The sequence below is a fragment of the Doryrhamphus excisus genome, linkage group LG14 (genome assembly GCF_037039965.1).
Source record: "Doryrhamphus excisus strain RoL-2023G ecotype Guam linkage group LG14, RoL_Dexc_Guam_v1.1, whole genome shotgun sequence".
NCBI lineage: Eukaryota > Metazoa > Chordata > Actinopteri > Syngnathiformes > Syngnathidae > Doryrhamphus > Doryrhamphus excisus.
In genome coordinates this window covers 14,207,161-14,231,504 of record NC_136370.1, presented here as the reverse complement: position 1 = coordinate 14,231,504, position 24,344 = coordinate 14,207,161, and the positions used below count along the sequence as shown (strand labels likewise).

Below are 24,344 nucleotides of genomic sequence, written 5' to 3'. Positions count from 1 at the left end.
AGTGTTTTCAGTTAACATGGACACTGGTTGGACTGGTTTGACTGTTGTGATACTGCGGTCCGGTCCGGATCGGGACACAGCAACTTTTCAATATGGACCAAGATTCCCCCGACAAATGCATGGTTACCTCATGCAGTTTAATTTAACTGCAGCTAAAAACTGACAAGAACAGACCATAGATCAGTCACTGATGACCTCCACATAATGGATTCCACCGTCGGCCATCTCTGAGTGGAGTTTGCATGTTCTCCCCGTGCATGCGTGGGTTTTCTCCGGGTACTCCGGTTTCCTCCCACATTCCAAAAACATGCTAGGTTAATTGGCGACTCCAAATTGTCCATAGGTATGAATGTGAGTGTGAATGGTTGTTTGTCTATATGTGCCCTGTGATTGGCTGGCGATCAGTCCAGGGTGTACCCCGCCCCTCGCCCGAAGACAGCTGGGATAGGCTCCAGCACCCCCCTCGACCCTTGTGAGGATGGTAAAATGGTAATGGTTTTATTTCATTTGAACATGCGTCACAGTTCCACATGTCCAAAAGGAGTAGGAAGAAGCAAAGCTTATTAAATCCTACCCCTCCACCTGGTAGTTTTACAATCAGTAATTGTTACATTTGTTCACTTCCTGCTTTCCATAATACAGTTTAAGGTTTTTTTTTGTTTTTTTTAATAATGCACCTCATACTGAAGTACGAGGTGATATGACCATACAATGACATAATGGGTACCATAGTAATGGGTACCATAGTAATGGGTACCATAGTACCTGTCATCATGACTGGTTCAAGACTCTTCATCCTTGCATTTAGCAAACATCAACTGCTTGTATTGTTTCTTGAATTGATTCATTGTTGTGCATTGTTTGAGGTCCTTACTCAATCCATTCCATAGTTTGATTCCACATACTGAAAAGCTATGGCTTTTTAACGTAGTCCTAGCATATAAGTGTTTCAAATTTAGTTCTTCCCTGAGATAAGCGGTAGAAAATGAATGAATAATAACAGTGCAATCTCACTTCAAGGTCTTAACTCCACAAACATACAGTAAGTCAAGTCCATGACTTGAATCGTTCAACCTCAACTTTAAGACCTTTCCTGAATTGGACCTCTATTCAAGACTGAACTCAGGACAGAAGGATTGGTAGGTGGATCTCCGGTAAGTTAAATAACGGGCAAAAGCAATGAGTGATAATGAAAAACACCTAAGCCTGACAGGTGGCAGCCATGACACGTCTTAAACCTTTAACCGGGGGTCCTTTGACCTAAACCATGGTATGCATCAAGCTAATCCCCTTGAAGAGGTAGTCTCATAGTTCTGTTTCAGCTGGGAAAAATATCACTAACCATCCATTTTCTACTGCTTGTACCGTTTGGGTTCATAGCCGGGGCTGGCACCTATTGAACGTGAAATGATCCTACATAAGTCAGCTATGTGAACCACTTCACTGGCAATGACTCCTGTGCAATCAGATTGCAACTTCATCCATATGCTTTTCACTGGCCAAACGTTGTTAAAGATATCAATGCGAGCGCGGTATAACACACCACATGTTATTGTCTACTTTGGTCTAGACCAGAGAACCAGATTTGTGTAAACACAACTGGGCTCGTAGACCAAAAGAGAAATAAAATCCCAAATGTTTACAAGTAAGAGTATATCAGCCTCAATAAAAGGAAATCATTTTGTAAATATTTATTTTTCAGCACAAACACATGTACTTACTTACGCACACACAGCAAACATCTTGTGAATGGGTTTGGGTTGTAAAGCAGTACAAAAAGTATCCTGGATTACGACCATTGACTGGCCCTTTTTCACAGAGGGAAAATTCACACCCATTTGTACTTTTTTTTTTTTTTTACAAGGTCAGCTGGAGAGTTGTTGGCTCTGCTTCTGACACATTCAAAGGGGAGTCCTGCTCTGCTGTTTCTTTTGGCATCGAACCGGATGGAAACCTACTGTACTGTCTTGCATTCTGACTGAATACTTGCCCACTGGCAATTGCACTCCTTTATGTTCAGAAGGACATTCCTACGGTGGTTTTGATTGGAATCAATCTGTTTTGATCGGTGATTGCTTCAGGGAATCAAATCGTATACTGTTTATTTGAAAACCCTAAAAACCTTGCACACACACACACACTAAAAGCACGTTTAAAAACTTCAAGGTAGGGCTTAACAAGAAGAAACTGATGTTTGAATTGGTCACCTGTTCAGACACAGTCTCAAGTTCTTGTTTTTTAATGCACAATTTTAGACACATGCAATCCATAAAATGATATATAAATGTTACACTTGGGGGGGAAAAGTGGGCAAATAAATTGACAATAAAAACACAAATACTGCGGATTTCAGAAAACAACAGATGGAATGATACAGCACTCTACAAGAAGCAATGAAGTCTATAAAATTATATAATTAAAAAAAAAAATCCAAAAATTGTTCCAACTATAATGATGGAAATGGTAATATTAATGATGATTATAATAGACATAGACTTTCTTTATTGTCATTGCACAATAACACAGCAGTTAAATTCCCAACGAAATGCCGTTGCCTGGCTCCCGTGTAATAATAAATAATAATAATGTGGAGAATAAATAGATTACATCAAATATGAACAACAATGTACAACGTAAACAGTAATTTGTACAAATAATTTAAATAAATTAGAATAAATAGCAATAATTTAAAGTTTTGTTTGTGCGTGTGACGTGTGGTGTGGTGATAATAATAACAATAATAATGGTAATAATGATAAAGATTATAACAATAATGATAATAATGATAATAACAATAACAATATTAAAACGATAATAATAACAGGAGAGAACAAGACAGTGAAATGAACATGATTATATCTTGCAAAAAGCTTTTGCTTCAGCCAACTCCTTTTGGGCTTGTGATCATATAGTTGAATACAAATGTAAATAATGGAAAGTTATATTTTGATTGATGTAAGAAATGCACTGTAATGTTTCATATATTTGCCCAAATAAAATTAAAAAATAAACAAAAAAAGACTTTAGCTCTAAATTATCTATTGGTATTTGATGGGATGAAATACTGTATAGTCCTTTGCATTGTCTAATCGCTGGTATGATGCACGGCCTGAATAATATTTGAATAAAACTTCCATTTTATCCCATTGTAGATGTAATACCTCTGGCATTAAACAACATTTTTGGTTATAATTAGTTCACTCTTGGCATTGTATTAAGTCAGCCTGAAGCACTGCACAGAATGTGACACTAAATCTTGATTATAGGTTTGTTATGAATCATAAACCGTTTCAACAGTCATACAAAGTAAAATGTCCTGCTGTGCTGTTACAAGACTTTCTTTGAAGCTCGATCGGTGTTTAGATTTGCCGGTGTTGATGTCATGTCGTAAGGGGTGCACCGTGTGCAAATCCCCATTTAATAACCTCCCATTTCTGTACATCAATACCTTCATAATAAATCAAGCAAAACTGTAAAATATGTGACATTAATGTATCATACCACTACTCCAGGTGTATCTATTGTCAATTTAATGTGCATTCTATCCGTTCACACCTCTCCCATTTGCTTTTATGCCTTTTAAAGACATCAAATAACAGTGTCACAGGCAAATACATACAGTCATAAAACCAGACATCCATTTTTTGCTTTGAATGAAAACATAAAACAAAAGTACACAACTTATTCCAGCCTCAAAAATACGCATGCAATGTTGTCTCAAATTGAAAGGACGCAAATAAGTAAAATGCTTCCTTCCAATCATTCCTTTCCCAAATGAATTACTACTTAAAACTAACCAGACGTTCCCGATGAGGAAAAGACGTGTGGTCCGCTTTTTTGGAGGAGACAACTGAGAGATAAAACAGGGAGTCCCAACCACAGACTATGAAGCAGCCCACTACTACAAAGTGATCACAGATGCATGTTGGGTTTTCAACAAAGCAAAAAGACAGCACATAATAAAGATTTGTTTAAGACAGTTTCGAGGAAAAACTGCATAAGTGGATGTGATGGGAAAAAAAGAGGAAAATAGCATTCCCATGGGGAATTAACAAAGATCGGAGTTGCATCTGTTTTCTAACAACATGGCCAGCTGTTAACACATAATAATTACAAGTTGTATTATGTTGCTTTACAGTAGAGCATTTGCTGGTTGTCTTCACATTTTGAAGCACCTTTTTTTTTCCCATTTGATGAATGGAAATAGAAGTACAGGTGGTAGAACTTTAGTGTAATAAAGTACTTCACTACTACACAGAAAACACAAAGGAGGTACAATACACTGATAAAAACACCAAATACAACAAGTTAATGAAAAATGATCCGGTCAGACTAATTTGGAACAAGGTTTTACATAATAACCACTGCTAACTTTTTGTCTTTGAACAACTACTGAACAACAATCATAATACATACACATCCCACTGTTATGTACAATAAGCTTCAAAATGGGCAATACGGGACTTAGGTGCAATAAGATTCATTCATTCAAGTGAAATTCATGTACAGTATGTGCAATTCTACATTTTTTTACAGGTTATTGTTTTTGAAATATGTGAAAATTGTGCAGACTTGGCCGTTTGCATGACAGAATAGTAGAATGTAGAAATAGTACAATAGTACAAAGAGCAAACAGTAGTGTACTAGTAGTCTACTCTCTTGACTCCAATTTGTCATTTTGTCATCATGCATGTATATAAAAGAATGTGATAGTCTGCTCCGGAGGCCTGTTTGGGTTATGTGGATGTTTATTTAAGATTCCGTACTGATATCAGACTACACATCCACAGAAGTCAGCTTTTCTCCCCTCTTATTTTCATGTCAGCTCTTCTCTGTATGTCAAGTGTTTTTACACATTTTTCTCCCTCCTGTGTTATGTCAAATAAGAAGCAGCTGTACAGACAGACACTCTTTTTGTGCTTATACCTAGAATTAATACCAGCTACCAGGAAAAATAGACCATTTTGTAGAGGGGGGGAGGGTGTTATTATATTTAGTATTTTTTTCCTCTCAGCGTAACAGATATATTGCTGGGTTGTACACGACATCACGTCCAGTTGCAGTCGTCGCAAGCTCAAACAGATGGAGGGCAAACATTTGTAGCTGCAGCAAGACGCCAAGTGAAATCAAAGCGAAAACGCCGCTTACATGTGCTGTTCCGGCATATGGAAATTGTTCCGAAAGGGATTTTCGGAATGACTTATTACTGAGTTTCGAAAAGTGCATCACAGGAAACGACCAAAAACACTGAAAAAAGTGCTCACTGCGGTCAAGTGTCAAAAGTGTGTATGAAAATAAACTGGAAAAACGTGTTTATTCTAAATATATTTACACATGATTACGTTTCTTTAGGAAATATGTGTGTTACGTGGAAGTTGGTGTCATGTGTAGCATTATATGATGTGGAAAACGACTTGGGGAAATATGATCTCAGGGAAGAACTACATTTGAAACACTTATATGCTAGGACTACGTTAAAAAGCCATAGCATTTCAGTATGTGGAATCAAACTATGGAATGGATTGAGTAAGGACCTCAAACAATGCACAACGATGAGCCAATTCAAGAAACAATACAAGCAGTTGATGTTTGCTAAATACAAGGATGAAGAGTCTTGAACCAGTCATGATGTGCTATATATATCACTATATTGACACTTACTATGGTACCCATTATGTCATTGGATGGTCATATCACCTTGTACTTCAGTACGAGGTGCATTATTAAAAAACAAACAAAAAAACATTAAACTCTATAATAGAAAGCAGGAAGTGAACAAATGTAACAGTTACTGATTGTAAAAGTACCAGATGGAGGGGTAGGATTTAATAAGCTTTGCTTCTTCCTACTCCTTTTGGACATGTGGAACTGTGAACTGATTATGGGATGCATTCAATTGTAATCTGATGCATGTTCAAATGAAATTAAACCATTACCATTATCATTACTAAACAACGGAAGATGGTCTGTATGCTGTGTCGTAAACGCATTATGCAAAAAACACTTGTTGTGTCTAATTAACAATTCAGTAACAACCCGAAAACTGTGAATCTTGGAACTCTTTGCGAGTGTAGAAGGAAGTGTGGACCACCAGGTATTAGACTATTTAAGTGTTTGACCCCCAATAAAAACTCAGCAATGCATGGTTTTTATATTCAAACAGGGAATCAAACAGGCTTTTCAATGGTATGAAATGTATTGGCGTCAGAGATATAATCTACCAACTAACACACACATTTTTTTGTTTAATGTTTAGTGAAAGATTAAGTACAGGTTTTTTTTATTTGCAGATATTTTGAGTTGGCTTTTACGGTTGTGATTTTGACCTTGATACCCGCCCCCGTTCCATATCTCTGGACTTTACACTCATTCTACTTAATTCTCAATAAAAATGTCATCAATTGTTCCTTCCTTCATCTATCTCATATTCCCCCAGTTGCGTATAGATCATTTGTGAAAATGTTTTTCCAGGTTTGGTATCAGCGCCATCTAATTTCCGTGGTTTCCTCACATAACTTAATCATTCGTACCCCGAAGCAGGAAAGGTGCTCTGAGGACAAGTCTGAAAAGTTGTGAATATTTATTTTCCCGCTCCTGCTTCTCTTTTCCTGTTATACTGACATACAGTGAAATCTAGGCTGGTCTAAAATAAATAGAAGCTTTAAAGTCTATTCCTAAAGGCTTTACATGGGAATGAACAGGCTGTCACTCCAGATCAGGAAACCCATTTCCTAGTAGGAGGGAGGGGGGAAAAAAATGCATGGAAATTTGAAACAAAAGTAACATTTTCAGTAGTTTTATTGAAAAATGCCTCTTCTTTTGTTCAGAAATAAATAAGAAAATAAGGCTGCGTGGAATTCACAACATGTGCAGTTAAAACATGAGAACAGCAATTCTATGTCCATAGTCTTGCATTCTAATCTAACTGCATTGATAGAAAACAAATATATTCTGACTTAGAAATTCTCCGTAAATTATACAACACACACATGCAATTCCACATCTGGTAACAAAAAAAGAAAAGAAAAAAAAAAAAACATTGGTTGAAAAAAGTTGTTGAGTTACAAGTCAGACGGTTATTTGCTTTTATAGGCCATACAAAACATAATGCTGAACAAACCTTTAGGGGCTGCAATTAAAGACCTTTTTTTTCTCCTCATGGATTTCCCACAACAGCTTTACATAAAAATGGACAAAAAGAACACCTGGTGGTTTGGAAATTCATGATGTTCTTCCTTTTCACTTCCTTTCACAGGGATTAGTGCATTCAACATCGGAGTCAGGTATTACAAGGAGACATTAAAAGGAGCTCTAAGCATGATGAGCCATGATGTATCGCTAAAATTCTCATGTCAAAACAATATATGTTCAATATAACTATGAGTATCAAACCCATATACGTACTGTATGTTCTGAATAGCACTTTATCCTCACATAAATGGATCATGAAAGTCAATAATACACTTTCACTATGATGCTAGTCTCTCTGTATTGTCTCTTGATAGCGATCGCTTTCTTCGCTGGTTTCGCCTGTAACCTGATGAATTTACTGTCTCAAACTCTCCAGCGGGCTCCACGGGTAAAGACGCTACCTCCGGTTCAGGCTGGTAGTTGTTGGCTATAGAAAATATGTGGCCAATAAAACAAGGGTTGCACAATTTCACAAATGGTATTGCACAATTTTTTTTTGTTTTTCTAAAATGCCCTGTTTACACTTTTGCTGGAGGGCAAAGGTGTATTAGGGCTACACTGAAAAGAAAAATAAGGAATGATGCAAAAATAAATTGCAAAAAAAAAAAAAAAAAAAGTTGTAACATTACAAGAACAAAGTCGCAAGATTATGAGAATAAAGTCATAATTGTTGATGATGAGAATTTTGTTTTTTTGGACAATTTACAAGAAAATTGTGCTGTTTTACGAGAATAAAGTTGTAATTTTATGGGAATAAATTTATTTAAAAGTCCGAATTTACAAGAAAAAATGCTATTGCACAATAATAAAATTGCATTATAATAAGTAAGAAATTATTTCGACTTTACAGACACATGATTTTTCAAAAATAAATCTTATTATCTTAAAGAAAAAAAGTACTTTATCATGTAATATTATGGATTGGTTTGCATAAAAGTAACAAAAATTAATTTTTTCACAAATAATAGAATTTGCAATAGTCATTGCTTTGTCAAATCGACAATATTATCAATATGAGCACTTTGATGTGCATAGGTTCTTCTCATTCCCGAAAAAGCACAAAAAGTAAAAAAGTATTTATATATAATCTTGCCTGATTAGGTCTCATAGCGAGCCTTGACTTTACTCTCGTAATTTTTCGACTTTTTTCTTGAAAAATATGACTACACCTGGTAGCGTTACAACTCCTTTTTCGTAATATTATTCTTCGCTCACGTTCTTGCATAATAAAGACTAGACAAAACCAACCAGGCTATATACTAAAGTAGCAAGAGAGCAACATTGAGCACTAATTTGTCCGACATACACACAAAATAAAACTGAACAAAGAACATGATGGTTAAAAGTACAAATGGAACATGCTTCAGTCTGGTGATTTTGTAAACAGAGGTTATTGCTGGTGTAAGTAAGCGGGGGTGTTATAAGGCACAAGCTTGGATTTTAGTGAAGTATCCGAGTTCATACATCAATTTACAAAGCACAAAATTAGTTTTATTTACAGTCTCACCTCTACATGTACACACTATGAAATCCTCTTTGTTAGTAGTTGTGTTGGATGGTGTTTTGTACATGCTCCTCCCTTGGTAGAAATGTCTTTGTTTTTTGTTCCCAGCGGTTTTGTGGTTCAAGATGCAAACAGGCCAGCAGGTTGCCATCATGGTAGCTTAATAGCTGTGAGATGATGTTAGTGGCAGTCCACTTCCATTCTGGTTTTTGGCTTTTTGGTTTTAATGTTCATTAATTACGTCCACGGGCAAAACATCTCAGAAACAGGACTTCAAAGTGTAAAGCTGCACAGTTGACTCAGAGCTTTTACTATGCCAAACCTGCAAATAGGTCAAAGAGGGGGTGAGTTGTCTCTGTGAAACAATGTTACAATAAGCCAATGGAGTGATTTACATGCATGTTTTAAGTCAATATGAAGGTTGTGGAAAATGATGAGTCCCGACTGACCAATCGCTAAACGCTTCCCAGTAGGGATTGTACCAAACACGGCCTTTGATAAGCTCAACTAGCTTGGATTTAAATATTGCATATGGGGCTGTAATGAGAGCGAAATAAGGAGTCCAAGTTGGAAATCATGAAAGTTTCCAACTTTTTTTTTCCTACCCCTGCTCAAAAAAATTAAATGGATCCATTGTTCATAATAGAGTGGAACCTCTCAAGTCAAACTCTGTAGAATTGAACCAAATTTCTGGTCAAGGGAAAGTAGAAGGCACACCACTGCTTCATAAACAGTGATGTAAATATCAATATTGATATCAATATTAAGAAATTAATTAGCATGTAACCATAGGCCCAACCAATATGCACAGAAGCTTACTCTCATCTGTCATGTGTCCTTAAAGAGTGACTTTAGTTTTACCTTCTTTTTACACTTGTATCAACACTGACTTAAAACATTTCCTTGTACAGTTAAGATGTTCTGATGGCGACGGTTTGACACTGGAACTGATTGTTTATATTCAATATTCATTCATTCATTCATTTTCTACCGCTTTTCCTCACGAGGGTCGCGGGGGTGCTAGAGCCTATCCCAGTTGCCTTCGGGCAAGAGGCGGGGTACACCCTGGACTGGTCGCCAGCCAATCACAGGGCACATATAGACAAACAACCATTCACACTCACATTCATACCTATGGACAATTTGGAGTCGCCAATTAACCTAGCATGTTTTTGGAATGTGGGAGGAAACCGGAGTACCCGGAGAAAACCCACACATGCACGGGGAGAACATGCAAACGCCACACAGAGATGGCCACCGGTGGAATTGAACCCTGGTCTCCTATATTCAATATTTTTCCGATTAATTTTTTTTTTTTTTAATCTAAAAATTGTAGTCAAATGGATTAGGTTCAACTTTAGAGGTTCTCCTGTATAATGGTTACATAATGGCATTGTTGATACTGCTTGAGGTTGAGGGTGGGGTGGAGCCTAGGGGTACAACCTGGACTGGTCCGCAGTCAGTTTCCAAATTTCCTAATGTTCATGAATCATTCATTGTGATCAATGGGACTAAAGGTGCTAATTTAGTTTTAGTAGTATAGCAAATGGATGGATGGAGTTTAGCGACTGGTCGGTTTCATGTCATTATTACTTATTATGTATTATTTTGGTTTCACTAGCACAGAACATGCACGTCTGTGAAAGTTCTACACAGATCTTTGTGTAATTAGAGTGCTATGTCATGTAGTAGCATGCAGGAGCTACACAGTGGAGCTACACGCTTACCTGTGTACCCTTGTCCGTTGTAAGGGATGCCTACGCACTGAGAAGAGTCGCAGTATCCCTGGGGTCCTGGTGGTCCCCTCACCCCGGGATTACCTTGACGGCCAGGAGGTCCACGAGGTCCAGCAGAGCCAGGAGGACCAGAAGGTCCTGTTCTGGAGTCCCCTTGTACTCCTACAAAGAGGTGAGAGCAGACAATGTTCTCGTGATATAAATCTCGAGTAGAAACGGTGGTGATTTTACAATTTCAATTGCTCAATTACAAAGCTTGACACCCCCCCTTCTCACTCTTTCTCGAGGAAAAAAAAAAAAAGCTGTGTGGAACTTTGTGAAGGTGCTCTTCCCCACCTCCCCAGCCTCAGCTCCATCTGTCTAGACAGTGAGAACTCAGCATGGAATTTTCCCCCTCGCTCTTTTCTCTGCCTTAAGTGAACCCATGTGTCGTCCAACGAAGCCACCAAAGAAAGCTTGGTTGTGCAACAATTTGATTTTTTCACATATACACACATACAAACACACAGGCACACGCTGAACTGAGTCATCAAAGTGGACTTCCTCCCACAGGTCTTTAGTTGTGTCTGACGTGATTCAGCTTTTGGTGCTGTGAGGTGATGTGAACTCAACAGAGCACTTGTGTGGTTTTTCTAAATGGCTTCCTGTGAGCAAACGGACATCTAAAGAAGTTTTCAGCTGTTTGTAAAATACAGTGTAACGCTACAAAGACATGTTTTTTTGCTCTCATGACCTCAACTGACATCTGGAAAATGCCAATATGTACAGAGAAATAAAATGCTAAATTTAAAACGCGGGATATGGTATGTAATATTTCACATCTTCACACTGTTTGGAGAAGCCTGATGCACATAAATCCTAAAGAAAGGTTTGGGAATATCTTTGGAATCTTTCCAAAAACTTTATGTGACGCAGCTGCCACAAATAAAGGTGCCTGCAGCAAATACATTTTTTTGTGAAAATGTTCAAACCATTTTAATTGGACAGAGGGGACCAACTCGGTTTTCTCATAAGCTCTGTGAAAAAGAAAATGTAGCCACTGTGCGAGTGGGATTTAGTGTAAACATAATGTTGTATGACTGCTGGAGACCAGCAGCGTGTCTGCAGCTGCCCGAGATGATAAACAGAGGACCTACATGCTTATGTGGCTTGCCTCAATGGGATGGAGGATTTAACAATGGAGGCCATTGTCAAACGAAAACGCAAGGAAGGTTTTGTCTTACCTGGTGGTCCAGGAGCACCTCTTTGTCCTCTTTGTCCGGTACCTGGAGATCCTCTCTCTCCCTTCTCACCTGGAACACCTACACAAATAAGCAACAGGAGTGAAACCACTCTCATAATGATAAAATATATTCCTGCAATGAGTCGGGAGTGTGAAGCTCACATATGGAAAACAAGTTAAGTTGAACCATGTGTAGCCTAACACCAGAAAGGTTCTTATGTAATTCCTTCATAATTAGCATGACCTTAAACTCAACTTCTACAGTTCAAGTACCTCTTTCTCCTTGACTTCCAGGCATACCGGGGCTTCCTGGGAAGCCATTTCGTCCGGTTTGTCCGGGCTCTCCACGGGCTCCCGGATTTCCAGGTGGGCCAGGTGGACCGGCTGGCCCTGGACTGTTGCTACGGTATCCTGAAGGAATCTGGTTGAGCATCACGTCAATTCTGCTCATCTGGCCTTGGAAAAAAGAAGAAAACTTGTTAGAGTGGGGGAAAGATTAAAATGATTAATCAGATTAATCACAGTTTTCATATTCATGAATGATGATTAATCACTATCTAATTTTGATCATATTTTGGGAACAGAAAAACCAATGATAGGGCATATTTATATATATTTGTCTGTTTTAAAAGCTGTGAATGAATGGAAAATTTAAATCTGTGGTCGTCTATTAGAACCAGAACATTTGAATCACACTTCAGCTGTGTTGTTATGAGCAGTGAGGGTTGTGTACAAAAACATCACGTAATTTAAGTTGATTTTGCATGTTTTGAGTGTTTTTTTCTGGGATTTCCAAGCATACGTCACAGCAGGACTCCAACATTAGAAGATACAAAGTGAATGTTAACAATATCCACTTGTTGTTTTTCTTTGTCCCTGTTTATTTAGACCACACAAATACATCTAGAAAAAAGATGTTGTTTTGATGTTCGGAGTTCCGTGTCCTTGTATGCACTCTGCAGTCGTTCCAAGGACGAATTGCTTGCAAGTCGAATATTCTTTATAAGGTGTTGGAATTATTTGCCATCATAACGGAGCGTGTGGCTTGCCATGACGTACATGCGTTAATCAGGTAAAATATTTATACTTACTGTTCACAAGCTGTTCGCAAACTTGTCTTGCGATGGAGCGCATCATGTTTTGGGATGCAAAGTCTCCCTGAAATGAGAAGGGTTCATTTAATATTTTTCTCATTAATATTGATAAACGAGGATAGAGTAAGAGCATCCATACATACCCTCTCTCCCTTTTCTCCTTTAAGGCCAACAGGCCCCTGTTAATAGGAGAAAAAAAAACATGTTTAAATTCTTTATGCGTATACTACAAGCATGTTTGTCAGGTTAATACATACTGGGTTTCCTGTATCCCCTGTTTTTCCTGGTTTCCCAGTAATTCCTGGTACACCTGGAGTGCCCGGACTTCCCTAAAGAAAGAAAAGACAAATACCGACATACAAATAAACAAAAATTGGGTTTGTTTGATTCCAGCACAGTAGCAGTATTCTCCTAACTATTGCTTGAAAACTTTATTTAAGTAGGGATGCACACATAACTTGAGCATTGGGCCACATGGTGCCAAGGGCCCTAAAGCGGGGATGGAAACACACTTGATGCCCAAACATCTTCTGCTAATGGCACTAATGATGGCACATAATGAATGTGGATTCTATGCTGGCATGATGCTTGTCTGCAGCAGGGCTTGATTTAAATAGATGCAGGTGTCCCCAAACCACAAGAGAAAAAAAATGGGAGGCACAAATAGAAACAGTGGTTGCACACAAAGATAAAAAAGCACATTTAAATCAACAGACGCTTACCATTGGCCCTGGTGGGCCTCTAGGCCCAGATGGTCCATCCTTCCCTGGCGGGCCCTGCGTAGAAACAACATACAATCATACATGAGCTACGATACAATAGTTGAATAGTTTGGCTTAGAGCGATCAATATTATAATGTGCTTGAGTGAGTGTAGGATGCAACAGGCCTCGGAGGAGGACCTTACCCGTGCGCCGTTTGGTCCAACAGCACCCAGAGGACCACGTGGCCCAGGAGGACCCTGAGAGAAAAATGCAGACACACTCAATCAACATGCAATGATCGGGAACAATCTATTCATGCACTTACTAAACAGACTTTTTCATATTATCCACATACTGTATTGTATATACAGTGAAGAAAATAAGTATTTGAACACCCTGCTATTTTGCTATTTCTCCCACTTAGAAATCATGGAGGGGTCTGAAATTTTCATCGTAGGTGCATGTCCACTGTGAGAGAGATAAACTAAAAAGAAAAATCCAGAAATCACAATGCATGATTTTTTAACAATTTATTTGTGTGATACAGCTGCAAATAAGTATTTGAACACCTGTGTATCATCTAGAATTCTGACCCTGAAAGACCTGTTAGTCTGCCCATTAGAAGTCCACCTGCACTCCATGTATCATCCTGACTCAGATGCACCTGTTTGAGGTCGTTAGCTGCATAAAGACACCTGTCCACCCCATACAATCAGTAAGACTTTAACTTGTAACATGGCGAAGACCAAAGAGCTGTCCAAAGACACCAGAGACAAAATTGTACACCTCCACAAGGCTGGAAAGGGCTACGGAGCAATTACCAAGCAGCTTGGTGAAAAAAGGTCCACTGTTGGAGCTATCATTAGAAAATGGAAGAAGCTAAACATGACGGTCAATCTCAATCGGAGTGGAGCCCCATGCAAGATATCACCTCGTGGGGTCTCAATGATTCTAAGAAAGGTGAGGAATCAGCCCAGAACTACACGACAGGACTTGGTCAATGACCTGAAAAGAGCTGGGACCACCGTTTCCAAGGTTACTGTAGGTAATACACTAAGACGTCATGATGTGAAATCATGCATGGCACGAAAGGTTCCCCTGCTTAAACCAGCACATGTCAAGGCCCGTCTTAAGTTTGCATATGACCATTTGGATGATACAGAGGAGTCATGGGAGAAAGTTTTATGGTCAGATGAGACCAAAATAGAACTTTTTGGTCATAATTCCAATAAGCGTGTTTGGAGGAAGAAGAATGAAGAGTACAATCCGAAGAACACCATCCCTACTGTGAAGCATGGGGGTGGTAGCATCATGCTTTGGGGGTGTTTTTCTGCACATGGGACAGGACGAGTGCACTGCATTAAAGAGAGGATGACTGGGGCCGTGTATTGTGAGATTTTGGGGAACAACCTCCTTCCCTCTGTCAGAGCATTGAAGATGGGTCGTGGCTGGGTCTTCCAACACGACAACGACCCGAAGCACACAGCCAGGAAAACCAAGGAGTGGCTCCGTAAGAAGCATATCAAGGTTCTAGCATGGCCCAGCCAGTCTCCAGACCTGAACCCAATCGAAAATCTTTGGAGGGAGCTCAAACTCCGTGTTTCTCAGCGACAGCCCAGAAACCTGACTGATCTAGAGAAGATCTGTGTGGAGGAGTGGGCCAAGATCCCTCCTGCAGTGTGTGCAAACCTGGTGAAAAACTACAGGAAACGTTTGACCTCTGTAATAGCAAACAAAGGCTACTGTACCAAATATTAACATTCATTTTCTCAGGTGTTCAAATACTTATTTGCAGCTGTATCACACAAATAAATTGTTAAAAAATCATGCATTGTGATTTCTGGATTTTTCTTTTTAGTTTATCTCTCTCACAGTGGACATGCACCTACGATGAAAATTTCAGACCCCTCCATGATTTCTAAGTGGGAGAAATAGCAAAATAGCAGGGTGTTCAAATACTTATTTTCTTCACTGTAACTCTGGGAAAAACTGTTGATTTTGTTAATACTTGGGTTGTTTATATTGTTTATTTTTTATATTGTGTATTTTGTACTGCTTAACTGACTCTGTACTCTTGCTGCTGTGCAATACAAATTTCCCCACTCAGGGACGAATAAAGGCATATCTTAATCTTAATCTCTTAAAGAAGAACAAAACCTTGTTATGAAGCCAAAGAGAACATACAATTTCACACTCAAAGTAGTCGACAGATGATATCCATTAATGGTACATTAATGGTGTTATAATAAAAAAACACTAAGTATCTCAATAGCTTGGTTTGGTACTGTATGAATCTAGATCACTAGTGGGTGTTGTGACAAAGGGGGACTTCACCAGGCAAGCCGGACAATGGGGCTGCCATATCCTCGCTGAGGTTCGTGAGGGTGCTCTAGCTCACCACAACAACACGACAAAATTGATAACAGTCCTGTCGAGAAAGCTGGCATCAAGACTCACAGCTCTTTGGCCCCTACATCCGTCCAGTGAGTGTGAGTGTTTGAATTGGGAAACCAATATGATGAATAATTCATATAAACTAAGACGCCCCCTTCATCCACAAAATCCACAGACTGACATCAAATGTTTGCAAAAGACAGTCAAAATTGTGTCTTTATCATCTTCAGTTACAAAGCTGGGATGAATGGATGTTCCATTCCCTGTTTTTCCCATGAGTAACCGGAGTCGGCACTTAATAATTTAACTGCAAACGCCGGTCTACCGTTTGTCAATCATCGCTCTGCTCGGAGTGTGTGGGTGTCCCTGAGGATGGAGGGTAATCCTCCCACTCCCTAGTGTGGTTTCCATCTTTGCAACGTCAACTGAATCCAGGCTTCAGTAGCAGCGATTCTCTCAAAGGATACGCTCTTGTTTCCTATCCATAACCACAAAAAAAAGGGGGGGGGGAACTTACTTGCAAACCAACTAGGCCGGGGTCTCCGCGATCTCCCTTTGGTCCAGGGCGACCCTGGCAGTGGAGAAGAAAAATACATATTTTGACGCTTGTAAATATTGCAGTCACCCAAGAATTTGTGTAGGCACTACACTGATAGTGATGATTATGGTATATGTGAACTTACAGGTTCTCCAGGTAGCGACAATCCATTAGGACCTTGTGGACCCGGTGGTCCCATTGGGCCAACAAGTCCTGGCTCACCACGTGGACCCACTGGACCCTGCCAAGATACACAAGACCAATGCTTTAACAAGAAGACAACATCCATCAGCCATTTTACTTAAATAAAGAAAACCGACTTGAGTCTTGAAGCTACTTGACCCCTATTAGTCCGAGCTGAATGAGAATACTCAGCAAAAGTGTTTGATAACCAAATTCAGATGTTGTTCTTTCTGTTGGTGTGAGCGAACATATTGCTGCAGACTACTAACTATTTTCTGGAAAACCACACCAATGAGATTTGACATTCCTAATCTGGGAAATTTCTTTTTCATTGGTTACATTCTTCCTTCAGTCAAATGAAAAACAGTTAGGGACTGAATGATTGCAAAAACACTACAAGATGTTAAAAGTCTAGCAAGGTTCCACTTACAGGTTTGCCCGAATCTCCTCGATCTCCTCGTGGACCCTTAGAACCCGGGCCGCCCTAGGAAGGCAAGGAGCCAAAAAAAAAAAAAAAAAAACACAGTGTGAGTGGAGGAGAAGATTCCAAGAGCCCTAAAATCCACAGCCATCCAAATGATCCTCGCACGAGACGAGTAGGGGTTACTAGCTCACATTATCCAGACTTCTGTAGTTTTTCCAGCAGGCACTTATCTTTTGACACTACCCCCTTAAGCCCACATTTCATTGCATGTCAATGGCCTCATCCTCAATTGTGCTGCTCAAAGGAAAAACTAAATATCTCCTGAGGCGAGCGACATCCTCAAACCTCTCAAGATCAGACGCAAGTCAAGCTGATCTTTGTACCACCATTAGAATGTATGGCATTATCATTATCATCATCCTCATAACACGTTTGCCATATGAGAAAAGCATTATATCAGATGTAGAGGAAATGAAGACAGGTTAGAGGAAAGTGGGATGTGCAGTGTCTTTACCGAAGGACCGGGTGGCCCCTGGGGGCCAATGCTATCCTGTGTGCATGTGCAGGAGTGGGGGAGGGCCGGGCACTTTGCCTCATCTCGCTGGAAAAGAGAGAGAAAGGATTAGAGGAGGGGAAATACAAGTGTAATAAAAGCAGTAAATACCAATACAAAACTGTGCCTTTTTGGAGTAAAAACATTGAATAAATGTGCATGCGTGCATCTGTTATTGACCAATCAAGTTAATGTCAGTCCTAATATAACGATAGAAGTACTCCTCTTCAAGATTGATGGCCAAGGTTATTGTATTTACTTCAACTCAAATCAAGATTCCCTGAGGTCATATTCGGAATCAGACCAAAATCGAATGTTGCCAAAGGTTCAAACCCTTGAGCATCCAAGGTTGAACCCTCTTTGGGCTTTTTTGTATCACTTCATACAAAAAAGGGCCAGCCTTAAACAATGGGAGTGAAGAGAAGAAGAATATAAATTGGAAAATGGAACAAGTACAGCAGTTCGGAAGGTCCCTCACATTACGAATGGTTAAAAAAAATATCATGTTTGAGGTGCAGTTACAATTGTCAGTTAAAAGTCTACCTTAGAAGAAAAGGCTGTGCAGTGAATGAAGGATTTGAGATGATGATGATAGTTTGACCCTGGAACAGATTATTTCCCATCCATCCATTATATCTATACCGCTTATCCTCACTAGGGTCATGCTGGAGCCTATCCCAGCTGTCTTTCGGGCAAGAGGTGGGGTACACCCTGGACTGGTCGCCAGCCAATCACAGGGCACATATAGACAAACAACCATTCACACTCACATTCATACCTATGGACAATTTGGAGTCACCAATTAACCTAGCATGTTTTTGGAATGTGGGAGGAACACGGAAAAAACCCACGCATGCATGGGGAGAACATGCAAACTCCACACAGAGATGGCCGAGCGGGGAATCGAATGCAGGTCTCCTAGCTAAACACTCTGACACTGTGCAGAATATTCTATATCCATTATTTCCTATGGGATGATTTGTTTTGAAATCTTGTATAATCTGGACTTTTATGTCATCAACACAAAATAAATATAAATAATTCATGCACAATCCCACACAAAAACACAGAATGGTGGTATATACTGCATATATATATATATTTTATGTGTTGGAAAAGAAACTTACCGTGGAAGGCAGGTCACAGCATTTATCTCGGGTGATCCAGCTCAAGCTGCAAATAATATCGAACATCTGGAGCTGGAACTAAACAGAAAAAGACAAAAACATGGAAGGATGTTAAAAAATGACTTCCATACATGATGGCAATGCAGAGTGTTAAAAACAAAGTGGCTTTTTAGAAGTCGTGCAGAATTTATTTTGCGTGAACACACCCAGGAATTCTTTCAAGGAATTCATTTTAACAGTTTGTTCAAGCTGTGAAACGCAGTGGGATGTTCTTTTGAGATTTTTTTTTTTTTTTTTTTTTTTTTTTTTTTTTTTACTTACTGTTGCAGACTGCCTCCTTCCAGCAGCCCGGGCCATCTTGCCAAGCACTTCGTAGCCCTCCAGAGTGATGTTTTTGGCCTCCTTGATAGGCTTTTCCGCCACCTCTTGGCAATCCAGGTTGAGCTTGACTTTGTCTGGTGAAATGGTGATGTGAAGCTAAGGGATGGAGATGATGAAGAAAAGACACTGTTTTACAAAACATTCTCATCTCCTCAAAGCTTTGCAGCTTGCCAAGCTTGCAGCGATGCAATTATTTAGTAATACTCGCGGCTTTTGAAAATATGGGTTTTGGCTTTAATTTTTTTATTCGAATGGGGTTTGATTGACCTTTCAAAGTGAAGGAAATGAAGAAAGTACGTTCATACAGATGGCAACAACCTCACTGAACCTTTTTTAACCGTTTGGTCTGAAGCATCTAAAAGACACTAGAACGATTCTTCACATAATTGCTTCTTTCAGGAAACTGTTTCGACTTTGCAAAATTGCTTTGATTATCCACTTCCATATTACCATCTGGCGGTTACTGATTCTGTACACAACTTCTGTTTGATGCCACTACTGATGAATGGGCCGTAACGTAAGGAAATATACACCATGTGACAGCAGCCTGCAGTGCTGAAGCTGTAGACAGAGTCTGTATAACAACACAGAACGACTAAAGAGAGCCCCTGCTTGACATCCTGGAAGTATATCATTTGCGGCATACCGAGCTTTTTCTTTCACCGATGCACATTTTCCCCTCAACTGTTGAACAAGCGTTCTTTGTCTTACACCATGCAACAAGCTACAAAGCTACCACGACCACAGACTTGGACGAGCTTATTGGAAACCAATTACATACAGTTATTTCCTTGGTACCTGAGCATGAACCATTACACTCTTTTCCTTTGGAAGATATAGTTGGAGGTTAAAAAGTCAACAAACCGCCGTGAAATTATTAGATACGTTTAATTAAGGAGAAGGGAAATGTGGATTTTTTTTTTAATAAAAAGCTGCAGATGGAAAGCAACTATAACAAGTTTGGGAAGATCCAAGCAGAGCTCAGACCAAAATTCACATCTGAGGCGAGAGTCAAATGTCCTGCATTGATTGTGTTTATACAATGTGTCTTTACTTGCTTCATTATTACTGAATTAGCTATCTACAATCTATATACAAACTCTACTATTACACATTCCTTATTCTTTTTTGCTCTATTGTCACACCCGCCACATTTTAGTCATCTGTATTACCTCACCGAGTCAAATGTTAAGAATACCTTAAGTGAGTCATTTTTCTAGTGACTATTACTCCTCTAGTGGCTGACACTAAAAAGATAAGTGTGTACGTGTTGAATAAATATATCATGGTGTTGACACAGAGCTACTGTGAACAATCCACTGGTAAAAATCAGACCATCTCCTACTTTCCAGGATTTCTATCAGATTAGGTTTTATTGTTCTTGGCTTGCTTCGATCCTCATCATTAAGGACCAAGTGGCTTCACTGCATGCATGATCTGATGAGTGATTCTGTGATTATATTGCTATTTCAAAGCAAACAACAAAAAAAAGCAAGCCTCAAAAAAGGGTTGAAAAGAGATGACCGCATGTTGGAATCCCATAGACAGAAGATGCTCTCCCTCAGTCATAACCATAACAGTCCAATCAAAAGAGTATTCTCATCGTCTCAATGGACTCCTACTCCTCATTCGTGGGAGACATCAATTCCCCACAGAGAACGCAAACCTATCATCTGCTAAAGTCATCTTTGAGAGTTTTCCCACATGCTCGACTAGTGGTAGACCATGACCCCTCGAGCCTGGCTTGCTCTTTATTTACAAGTTGAAGGGGAAAAGCCAAAAGCAAGCAACCCTGTGACCCAGTGCTGTGGATTTAAACCACATTAAACGCTCGTAATTCTTGACTAAAAGTCATAATGGAGTGATTGTTAGGAAATAAAAAGGAGCATTGTGCTACTTAACAAAATAAAATTCATACTCACTTTATTTTCCTTTCTCCTCAGAGTGACTCTTAGCAGTCACAGTTAGGGTTTTTTTTAAAAGAACACTAAGGGAGGTCTGTTTTGGCAGACTGAGTGGTACTGCCTTGGTTTAACCGGAATATTATTATTATTGAGATTAGTAGTGTTTACACTGAACATTGTGCTTGTAATGTTTGATTTAGATGTATGGTTAAGAATGAACTTCAGAGGATCTAGGATCACTTTACCAAAACATACATTTGCTTCATATAACATTGTCTGAGAATGTAGTATTTTTTTAATCTCTACCTTTGTGTACTGAAATAACGGCAACACAACTGTTGGAGAATTGTTTGGAGCAGTTGAATAAGATTCAATATACCTTTTGAACACAATCGTGTACAAAGTGCCAGAAAACCACTAACAACTTCAGCAAGCGACGAGGTACTCAGTCAAGATACCAGTAAATAAGCAGCTAGGTAGACTGCCCCACCACAAACTAGCCACTCGGTGTACATTGGGACAACAGTCGCCCACCATGGCCAGGGATTGAGGTCGCACACGTACAAATTAAGCTGTCCGAGACAAGAGCAGCGGTGATGTCATTAAAACATCCGTCTACATTTTCCAGGGTCTCATTCATTCACAAAACCCACCCAAAATTGTTTATGTGGTTGCTAAATCATGACACAGAGAATCCAATTTTCGGAACATTGTGAGACATATCATCTGGTCTCCAACCAGATAAAGAGAAACAGCTCAGCATAAAAATATTGCAAGGGAAACACAGTCTGGTCCAAAAACTCAACAGGCTGGAGTAACCTGAACAAAAAAATGGACAATATGGGTCAAACTGGCTCTGAATCCACTGGATCACTTTCTGGGGTTATGTACCTCAGTTGGGTTTGCTTAAAGCAGGGGTCTCAAACACGCGGCCCGTGGGCCAGATGTGGCCCGCAGGACATTAGTTTGAGGCCCCCGCCTTGATATGAAAGTTTAATGTTAGTGCGGCCCGCGCAAGTTTGATATGGATGCTGTATGGTATCATGTACCCAGAAAAAAATATTACGTTTGATTAATGTTCATGTTAAAGGTTAAATAACTGTTAATAGTTATCCTCCCTATCCGTGTGGAAGTGGTAAGTTTTTGGCTATTTAAGTTTAAAGGAAATAACTTGGAGGCTACCGTTTAGGTCGCTAGCTCTCTAGTTTGCGAGTTAGCATGTGTCTCAAGACCCTGCAGTTGCGCAATATGTTGTAAATAAAAAAAGTATAAATGTGACTATAGTCGTGTTTTGTCATGTCTACAGGGCTCTAATAATGCTTTGTTCATTTTAATCTGAAGAAAATCATTTGTCTACCCGCCAACTATATGTGGTTTCTTAAGTTTTTATTATTTGCCGTTTTATTATTATTATCATATTTATTTATTACTGATTGATTGATTTTCTTTATTCTTGATTTGTTTATTTAATTTTCATCTTATTTTGTGCAGAAAAATAAAAAGTAAGATATTTGAGAACAGTGGAATGTTTTATCAGAGCTTTTATTGTAGAAAATCGGAACCAAAGCACTGAAAAAGTTTGTATATTTTTCTGTTTTTAATAAATGCATTTTTTTTTTTTTTTGGAAAACCTGATGCGGCCCAGCCTTGCCCAGACCCTAGCTCCAGTGGCCCCCAGGTAAATTGAGTTTGAGACCCCTGGCTTAAAGGACTTCAATGAGCTTGTCGCATAGTAAACTAACTACAGACACGGTGCAAAAACAGATGACAAGACAACAAATAACAGGTAAATAAACACACATAGGACAACTATGACTATGAGGAATAAGAAAAGGCTACTTTTTACAAAAGACATACTGGGAAGCCTTCAGAAGCACTCCCAGCAACACTGTGTAAGAGTCTCTGAAGACTGAGAAGATTGGATCAGTTGTACGCTTTTGGAATATTGGAAACCCTTTTGTGTCAGTCTCAGACTCCAGCAGCGACCATGTAAATTGAGTTTGAGACTCCGTTTAACAATGTAGATTAATTCCATGAATTTATTTCTGAACAGATGGGTTTTGAGGCTTCCAAGCATCCACCGTATTGGGACTATTTAGACATGACTCCACGCCAATATAGAAAAGACTTCAGGGTCGTTCAGGGTCATTTTGATAATCTTAGAAAAAGGGACTAAAATACTAGACCTTGCTGTCTTTGGAAAGAAAAACAATTAGACTTGAAACAACTTACAGCGTTGGGCCATAGCTAAGAAAATATATTATCTTTCATTGTTCGACTCCCTACACCCTGCTGTGTAAAAACATCGATGTTTAACAATTGCTGGTAGTTTTACTTGGATTTGACACAATCTGATTTCTGTCCTCCCAAGAGACGATACACAAACATGTGGGTCTAATGTAGTGGCAACAGCTCTGAAGACAAAGGTTTCGCAAAAAGGAAAACAATGGCCCTCAGTTCAAGTGATGGGATGTTTTGACAGATTGTTAGAAGACAAGCTTCCCTTAACGATGCTTCTAATAAGGAATGTTTCATTTCTATCACAATAACACATCGAAGATGACGGCATCTGGGCAGCTGCAATCATTTGAGCTTGAGGGAGTAATGTTTAAAGCTGTGTTTATATATTTCCTGAATGCATCACGGCCGGTTCACGTTCAATCCAAATAAAATAGAATACAAAAGCTGATTGGTTTGCAAATCACTCACCAAAGTCACCCGTCTTTGTGTGGATATTGGATCACTGAGGTTGAAGAACTTCTTTTTAATTTTATTTATGAACACCAGAGCTCATTTATCATATAACTAATTGAATGTCAAAACACGACTCGGACGTGAGACCTCAGCTGTATGATGGATTGCAATGAAACTTATTTGAAAAGAGGAATGAGCTGGATGTTTTTCTGTCATATTTCAAATGATTTTAGCCTGTTTCAAATGTCGGCAGAGGTATTTTGTTTTTTTTTTAAAGAGAAATATAGGACTACAATCATAACGCTTCTCTTGAAGGACGATGCATTGTGTTTACCTTGTGGAAGCTGCCATGGAAAACACGCTTGACTTGCTCCTCATTAAATGTGGCTCTCTGGATCTCTCCTCGGGTGTCCTTGTTATAGAATGTGATTGTTTTGCTTGAAGCTGGAAAGAGAGGAAGCTTTGATGAAGGCTACGATTGAGCGGCACGCAAAGTGCAGACGGTACTATACAGAACACATGGTGGCAAGCGGATGGGGGGGGGATAACAAGGAAGTTATGGGGGGATTTAGTCCGTGCTCCTAATCATTTGCATGCATTTACCACATGTGCAATTACAGAGGTAAAAGATACTTGTTTAAAATTTAAATTTAATAAAAGAAGGAAGCCAACTCAAGCAAGCCAAAATCTGAAATA

The 24,344-nt window shown here is 39.3% G+C and overlaps 1 protein-coding gene across 6 annotated transcripts in view; it reads right to left on the bottom strand.

The window, feature by feature from the left end:
• Nucleotides 1-6,780: 6,780 nt before the first annotated feature.
• Nucleotides 6,781-24,344, bottom strand: part of col12a1a (collagen, type XII, alpha 1a) — a 52,453-nt gene continuing 34,889 nt past the window's right edge. For 5 of the 6 annotated variants that reach the window (XM_058090210.2, XM_058090211.2, XM_058090212.2 and 2 more), the window contains 16 exons: nt 23,983-24,092; nt 18,991-19,146; nt 18,670-18,747; nt 17,504-17,590; nt 16,996-17,049; nt 16,528-16,623; nt 16,362-16,415; nt 13,654-13,707; nt 13,470-13,523; nt 13,005-13,076; nt 12,891-12,926; nt 12,745-12,811; nt 11,927-12,109; nt 11,655-11,732; nt 10,423-10,593; nt 6,781-7,618 (listed from right to left, as the gene is read on the bottom strand). In XM_058090210.2, coding sequence (XP_057946193.2) covers nt 7,470-7,618; nt 10,423-10,593; nt 11,655-11,732; nt 11,927-12,109; nt 12,745-12,811; nt 12,891-12,926; nt 13,005-13,076; nt 13,470-13,523; nt 13,654-13,707; nt 16,362-16,415; nt 16,528-16,623; nt 16,996-17,049; nt 17,504-17,590; nt 18,670-18,747; nt 18,991-19,146; nt 23,983-24,092 — 1,499 coding nt within the window. In that variant the 3' untranslated portion in view covers nt 6,781-7,469. Of the gene's footprint in view, nt 9,018-10,422; nt 10,594-11,654; nt 11,733-11,926; nt 12,110-12,744; nt 12,812-12,890; nt 12,927-13,004; nt 13,077-13,469; nt 13,524-13,653; nt 13,708-16,361; nt 16,416-16,527; nt 16,624-16,995; nt 17,050-17,503; nt 17,591-18,669; nt 18,748-18,990; nt 19,147-23,982; nt 24,093-24,344 lie in introns of all 6 variants that reach the window. The other variant, XM_058090214.2, reaches the window with a different exon arrangement.